The sequence below is a fragment of the Aptenodytes forsteri genome, unplaced genomic scaffold, assembly GCF_000699145.1.
Source record: "Aptenodytes forsteri isolate BGI_AS27 unplaced genomic scaffold, ASM69914v1 Scaffold227, whole genome shotgun sequence".
Lineage (NCBI taxonomy): Eukaryota > Metazoa > Chordata > Aves > Sphenisciformes > Spheniscidae > Aptenodytes > Aptenodytes forsteri.
The window spans coordinates 37,527-45,616 of record NW_008795365.1 but is presented as its reverse complement, the minus strand read 5'-3'; the positions used below and the strand labels follow the sequence as shown (position 1 = coordinate 45,616).

The following is an 8,090-nucleotide window of genomic DNA, read 5'->3' as shown; positions in this document are numbered from 1 at the left end:
TTCTTGTAGTGAGGGGCCCAAAACTGAACACAGTATTTGAGGTGCGGCCTCACCAGTGCCGAGTACAGGGGCGCGATCACTTCCCTACTCCTGCTGGCCACGCTATTTCTGATACAGGCCAGGATGCCATTGGCCTTCTTGGCCGCCTGGGCACACTGCCGGCTCATATTCAGCCGGCTGTCGACCAACACCCCCAGGTCCTTTTCCGCCAGGCAGCTTTCCAGCCACTAATATTCTGTACGCTGCACTTTCGCTGGCAGCTGCTGTTGCCAGTAGCTCTAACACATTGTGTTCCAGGTATGACTTGCAGTGCCAGAGGTACCAATGCAAAGGGCTGCTGTGCAACAGAGGTGAGAACAGAAGACAAGTCCTGAACAGTTTTTCTGAAGAACCTTTATTACAAAGAGAGCGCATTCAGCTCTGCACTGCTGTGTGCACTAGTTAATGCTAAGCCCAGACTTTGAGGTTATTCACTGATGATCATGGCCATCCACCGTAGCAACCTTGTTGTGTGCGAGAAGAGTCCGCACTATCTATCAACAAAGACACAGCTCTCCCTTGCCTTTTTTAACAGGTCCGAGCTGTGAAGGAAAGGCTCAGGCAAAACAGCAGTGCGGAGATAGGACCGTGAGCAGAGGTAACTCCCAGACGCAGCACTGTCTCAAGAGGAACGAGGACTCTGGAAAGGAGTTCCAGCAGTTTCCCAGTCCAAAAAACTACAGGTGGAATAAGCCACGGCACTGCTTTCACTGAAAGGTGATGCCCAGTTGCCCCTCAGTCTCTGGAGAACAGGCATCAACTAATGAAAACATTATGAAAGCCTACTGATTTTGTTAATTAGATTCTACAGAAACTCACAAGGTTCTGGCTTTATTTTTGATGCCAGTATTTTTGATGTGTGTCACAACCATGGCAAGCAATTGCTCTGAAACAAACCCCTTTAGATCATTATATCACAAAAGCAACGTCAGAGTATGTCAACACTGAAAGATGGGAAACTAGGTGGCGAGCACCCAGTGACTGCAGATTGCTAGCAAGTCACAAGAAGGAAAACTTCTTGGATTTACTCTGCAAAAGGCAGTCAGATGGTAGAGCCAAACCATCTTACCTTTTTATCCTTGTCTCATACTCTAGTTTTTGCTTGGCCATCTCTTGCTTCAAGCTGGACACCAGGCTGTGCAAAGCACTGTGATTGTTAGTACTGTTGGCCACAAATGTTTCACTGTTATCACTGCTGCTGGTGGCTCGGCTGCTGTGGCCGCCCACACTCCTTCTGTCACTTTTGTTGTCATAGTCACCGGGGTTAGAGAGGTCTTCATGTGGTGGTCCATCCAGCACAGAGTCTTCAAAGTTACCTGCATAAAAGTCCTGCTCAGGGCAGGTAGTGGTGGATGAACGACAGGAGTTGGAGTGCTCAGGGAGGGATATTTCACAGGAAGACGTTGACCAGGTGGCACTGTCCACACTCTGTTTGTCATCAGAGTTCACCATAGAGAACTGCTGGTGTACATTGTCGTAGGTGGAAAGTCTGTTGTGCTGGCCCGACTCACTCACCGATTCCTTCTGCTTGTTGTCCCTCAGTGTGACGTAGCCATTGGGCACCCAGCCTGGGGTCCGGCTGTTGAGGGTGTTGCTGTGCCCGTCTGTGCTAGAAACACCCATACGCACACCTCCGTTCTGCACGCTGTGTGTGCCCATCTTAGTCACTGGTCCTTTCAGGGACGACGTTCTCCTCGTTTGCAGGGTACAGTTTGGTAAGGTCTGGCTCTTCTCAGGGCCCTCCACAGAGCTGCTGAAGGACCCGTTGGTGACTATGCCACTGCCTTTATTAAAAGCAGGATTTTTTTTCACCATGAGTGGTGGGCTTCTGGTGACATCTAGTTTCTGGGTGCTGTTCCTGGGGCTATTTGTCTTGCTGCCTGGCAGAGCAGTCGGAGACTCATTGTCCATGCTTCCCCTTTGGGGAGACTCAGGTTTGTCCCAAGAGCAGCGCCTCACTGCCGTCTCCTTGGTGTTGTTGTTCTCTTTGTTCTGTAGCTGCCCCGCAATCGCTTTCTTTGGCATTTCATTGTTGTTGTTGCATACCTCGGGTCCCATCTGAGGGTCTGCATCCTTGGGAAACAACTCTTCATGTTTGCTGATCATCACTGACATTAGCTGCTGGACTACTACTGTACCTGAAAGGAGACACCAAGCACATGGTCATTAATGGCCTGTTTTGTTTAGGGCATAAATATACTTTATCCATCAGATTCCACAAATACTTAGTAAACATTCAGCTTATACAAACATTTACGCAATGCATCCATCTGTTTAACATCCTGAATGTTTAACACGCCTGAAGTGCTTCTGGCTACTGGGCCAGATCAGCGCCACCTCTTCCTTCCATGAAACCAAGCCAGCAGGCCTCATAGACCCCCTAAGAACAGGAACTTCTGTGAAGAAGCTATTACTGTGACAGTAACTGCATCCCAGGAAGACCACAGCAGGAGATGAGTAGCAAAGGATAACATCATTGTAAGTGATGTGTTTCAACTCAATGTGGCGATAATTTTTAAAACCAAAATCTTATTCTGGCACAGCACTTGTATTTAGTAGTTTAACAGAAAACGGGCAGGCAAAGGATTTGCATTGCTGGACCACAGACGTTTTAGTCTTTTGGAGCAAAACAGGGCAGTAATATGACAGAATTAATTTAATGTGAATGCCTGTAACCACTCCGTGGTGAGACTATATGCAACCAGGAAACTATGCCATATTATAGCACAGTACGGAACTAAAGCAGGACCACAGCTTGCTACTTGCTGTAATAAATGGCTACCTTTCCTCTTAAAGAACAACCCCTTGGTGTTCACACCACTTGACTGCACTGTAATTTACACACTAGCATTTGTAACTGGACTTGGGGTAATAAAGATGTGCAACTCTATTTCGTTAAGCAGACCCTCATTAAGGATTATTAAGAATATTTCAGGAACAAGGTCAAGGTAGTTATAATAACGACCCCATTTTTAAGCTCCTAGAGAGCTTTCAGAGGCATGCTGTGCTCTTCTAATCAGTAATTTCCCACTGTGCAATATTGTTTCACATCAAGTGCTTTGCAATATTCTGGATCTTTATACCCCACCCTTTTAAAATACAACTACTAAGAGCCAATTCAATGTGGGTACTCAACAACATCTTTTTTTAGTGTTCTTGTTTGTTTGTTTGCTAAGCCAAAATCATACATTAGAACTATGCAGCAGGAAAATTCACTTAGTTACTCCCATGGCACATTCAGCTGTATTCCTTCTGAGGACATTAGCTGTTATGTGCAGAATTTTAGTACAAACATTGCACTGTATTCAGGCAACTTTTACCACTGTGTTTGACAGGAAAAAATTGTCCCATGATTGGAATTCTGGAAAATCTCTCTTGAACCAAACAAAAACAACTCCTCATCCCCATTATACAGGTATGGTTACCCATAGCTGCATGTTTGACTTTGCATGATTGTGCAAGAAAAGCACTCTGTATCTTCCAAAAATCAAAGAGCACTGAAGAAGGGTGGCCATGAGCACCAATTGATGTACAGTGTTTTTAAAAGCTCTTATACATTTAACTATGCGTAGCCCAATTGCAAATCAGCATTGTCTCATGTCAAATCTTAAAGTTATGCTTAAAGAGAAGTCATAAATCTGTTTAATCAAACCTGTTTCTCATAAGTTAAAAAATACGTGTATTTCCCTTCAATGATTGTAGTATCCATGCCATTTTCTACAGCAGCCACCATCATTTTCGTGCTAGGGCTGTTGATAAACAGGCTGGAGAGTTGCTTTCAAGAAGTGGAAAAACATACTATTTTCCCTTTCCACCCGGTTTAAAAAAACCCAAAACTTCCTTGCTCAAACTTTCAAAAAAGCCCCCAAAAAACAACCCACAAACTTTAGGCAGCAGCCAGTTCTGGAAAAATATAAAACTAGAAGATAGTATTTTATTTAGGAATGGCTAACTCCTCTCTCCCCATCCCAAATCTCCATTTGTCTCCCCTGCCCCGGGTGAGCTGAACATACATGGTATCCCATCAGTAAATGTCATCCTGTGAGATACCATTCTCATTGACTTCAGTGGTATAAATCAGCTCTGTGACATCTCTCTCCAATTCCAATCTATGAACAATTTGAAGTACTTTTTGTACTATTAATGCAAAAGCATGGAAAAAAAGGCACAGTTTGCTGCCTGACCAAGAGAAATGTTCACAGCGGTTATCTACCAGGCTGCTAAGCTCTACAGAAGTGTCAGGGTAAGAGAAGCTACTATTCCAGTCAGTCTGGCAGTTCTGTAGGTACAAACAAAGAGACAGGTTGAAAGTGAAGTGATAGGCAGCATGCGCGCATGCACACACACACACAAAAACCATAACTCCTGTGAGAGACGTGACAAGACAGTTGAAGAGGAAGGAAACAAAGCAGGAAAGACTCTTGTGTTTCTCTCTCAAAATACCATGGGGAGATGATGTAAGATGTGTAAACTAGGACTTCAATGACACAGTGAAGATTATCTCTGCACCCCCATATCAGATAGTCACAGTGCATTTGAGACAAGTATGTACAGAACCCAGGGGGAAGCCACAAATGCAGATTTAAGGGTATTTGAAGCTGCACAGGTTTGATGATACTAATGCACAGTCATAATAAACATGCACGTAAACTGGACACCTGCTCTTGCAAACCCTTTTGAGTTAAATGCATGATCAAACCATTCTCTGTGACAATGAGAATCCAGACATTAAAGTGAAGATGATGATTAAAAACCCTTTCCACATCAGAAGGTTTTCTGGCTTGTCTGAGCTACTGTTCAGATAGCTAACCCTGGGTATTCACTGCTTTCATACATGATTTGGAAACACCATGTTTCTGTTCATAATAACATACTCATTGTGTTAAGAAGTAAAAGGAAGAAGGAGGAAACATAAGACTTCAGAAAAACAAGTAAATGAACAACGTATATGGGGAATTGTTGTATCTGGGGAAGAGAAAAAGCATCAAACCCACAGAAAAAGAATAAATTCACACACTTTCAAATAAACAATGAACGCTGCATTTTTGAGTTTTGGTAAAATTTTCAGTGCAGGGTCTGTGTACAGCCCTAATTTCTGAGAAAGTTAAGTAAATCCTACATATTAAGAAAAAAGTGTTTCGAGGGAGAAAAGGCATCATGTACTTTATGGAGAATTAAAGTCACAAAGATTAAGCCTAGGAGGAAATTATAGGAGGAGATTGTCATGGCCATATTTTTGTCTTAATCACAGCAAAATGCTATACCTGGACATTGCTGTAAATAACAGAATGCAGCTGACAATTTGATTACTGTTGTGCAAGAAGGCATGTAATATACCACTGCCTTGTGGGGGATTCTACATGGGTCACTGCAGTACAAACCTGTACTAACTTCTTCTCATCCTTAAGAACTGCAGGTAAAATATTAACGGCACTCCAACCACACGTGCTGAATAAGAACATGCCATATTTGCAGCAAGTTTTGAGAGAAAAAGTACATTTTTAGTGAAGTTGCCAGGGCAGCACAATCTCATGCAGTCTGTTTGCAATGCTGCATGTTTCAGTCATTTTTACAGTAACCTGCAAGATTTAACCCAGAAGTTCATTCAGGTTGAAGAATTCTGTGTCTATAAAACAGATACATGGAACTTACTGCACATACTACATGGCCTGGTATGTACTGTTAATAAACCTAAAGACATTCCTTCTTTCTATTACAACTTATGTACAGTAAGCTCACCCTCCATGATAGTCAGAGGATCTTCCACTTTGGGGCGAAGGATATTGGGGCCAAAAACGGTAGCCAGATTTTGCACACTCATTTTGTTTACGCCTGAATAAGACTGGACTTCATCAAGGAATCTGTGGGAAGAAAGAGGCCTTTAAGGAACATGTAAAAAGGAAAAAAAAAAAACCAAAAAACTCAAAGCATGTGATGGTTTCTTAACACAGTTCAAGTATTCAATTCCAAATCCTCATGGAACATCTTGAAAGCTCAAGGCGATTTTCCTCAACTTCTTCAGATTTTCTTCAAAATGATACATTGATAACAGAATTTAAATCTCAATCTGGACTGACTACAAGATAACTCTGTTGAAGATGGTAACTTTCTTCAGCATAATCAATCAACTACTTGGCTCAAAAAATATCCTCAAAATGCAAACTGTCAATTAAAAAAGTTTATATTCTTCTAAAAATGTTTTTCTATGCTGGGAACTTTCTATAAGTTCACAAATTGCAACTGTGTAAGACATGTTTTTTAAGATCTCAGATGTATCCACAAAACTATTCTATATACTATAAGATATACACAGTTTTCAAGGATACCATGCTTCAGGAGTGCACTGCCAATGCCAATAACTACAGTTAGAAATGGGAAAACCAGGGTCCTATAAAGAGGACAGAATATATTCACTTCTACCTTCTTGCGTTTCTTGCTGAGTGCGGCCTGCTTATGAAAGGAAAGTCGTAACTGTGCACCTTGATAGAGCAAATTAGTAATTAGTCATGCAGCAAACCTGTATTTTTAGTGCATTCACTTAAGTTCTCCAATCCTCCGACTGTGAGTAATGCTTTTCCTTCAGGGCACATACTCAGACGGGTTTGTCTGTCAGCTCACAGTTATAAATGCCATTGTGATATTCTTGCAAGAGCACTTACCTACAGATATATTTCAGCAGATTATAATTGACAGCTGGCAGGCTCTTCACTTGCTTCACCAGTTCTTTCAGGCCCTTTAAGTGGTTTAAGAAAAAAAAAAGAGTGAGGAGGTACAGTTTCTTAGTATTTTACCAGAGATTAAAAAAAAAGTCAGCAATTCAAATTACAAGACAATAAACACATCACTGAAACTGCAGTGTTAAATGCTATCTACAGGTTACCATCAGGAACAGCTTGTGGAACCCATTTTGGATGGGGAAAGCTATATTTGGCTAACAAGGATTAGCTCTGGATAATAAACAAGTAAATAAATAACTTGGTTTCATCCTGTCTTTCCCTCTCTTTCACTCTTTCTTCTTTTTGACCAGTAGCTCCATTCCTCTTCCTGCTGGAAGCCTCAGGCTTCCAGGAACAGTTCTGGTTTGAACTAATTGGCATTTTCATACAGAAACTATTTGGGTATTTTACCCAGTTCTGGTCCATACTAGATTCAGACCAATAAAGAGTTATTTCCGTTTGTGGCCACCCTGGGAATGGGACAAGCAGAGTAGCACACGCTAATTTCTGTGCCCTGTGGAAACATACGCTGGCTATGCTCGGTGCCAACCAGTGAGTGCATTTCGACTATTTTTCAGTATGGGGTTTTGGTACTTTGCCAGCAGCAGTGGGGTTTTGGTTACAATGTTACGAAAACAAATGCAAATCAAGATGGGTAGACTGACAGTGCACAAGTTTGCTGGTTGTGGGCCAAGAAAGGAAACAAGATGCACAGCTCTCTCCCTTAACAGTGACTGCACTTTTAGCTTCTGTATGTACAAAGATCAACTGAAAATCTAGTCAGACAGTCTTATAGCTGGACTACTAAGCCACCATAAAGAGGACTGAAGTGGCTCATCACCTAGGGTACTGATTTTCCACAAACTGCCAGCACCAACAGGCCACTGTAATTTGAATCTTGCTTTCAAAATTAATTTAATAAAGTGCTTCATGGCATAGTTGCAAAGGAACTACATAAATACACTTTTATATTGGACTAAGCCAATATAAAATGACTAAAAATTTAATCTGAAAATGAATATCACTGCAAGTATAAACTGCATGATGACTAACTGCGGAGCAGTCAGGTGGCTTTATGTTGGAGCTATCAATGGTTAGAAACATATGCAACATGCACAAGTAAATAGCTGCAACTTTAGCTCTGAGGATCCCCTACCATAACTTATGCAAAGAGCAGCGCAAATTAAACCAGCTGAACAGCCCACTCCCACCTTTTGCAAGCAGCTGACAAAAATTTGCACCTTGTAGCAAGCTGTAAAGGACAGCGAAGAAACCAGTCTGATTTCAGTGGGTGGAAGAATTATGATCAATAGAAGACAGTTTGCCACAGATCTT

General features: G+C 42.0%; 1 protein-coding gene across 1 annotated transcript in view; it reads right to left on the bottom strand.

The window, feature by feature from the left end:
- The window catches only part of ARHGAP24 (Rho GTPase activating protein 24), a 38,847-nt gene that overhangs the window by 3,454 nt on the left and 27,303 nt on the right, over positions 1-8,090 (bottom strand). The window contains exons 4-6 of the mRNA XM_009280219.2: positions 6,699-6,772; positions 5,779-5,900; positions 1,109-2,177 (exon numbers count right to left, since the gene is read on the bottom strand). Of these exons, the coding sequence (XP_009278494.1) occupies positions 1,109-2,177; positions 5,779-5,900; positions 6,699-6,772 (1,265 nt within the window). The remainder of the gene's footprint in view (positions 1-1,108; positions 2,178-5,778; positions 5,901-6,698; positions 6,773-8,090) is intronic.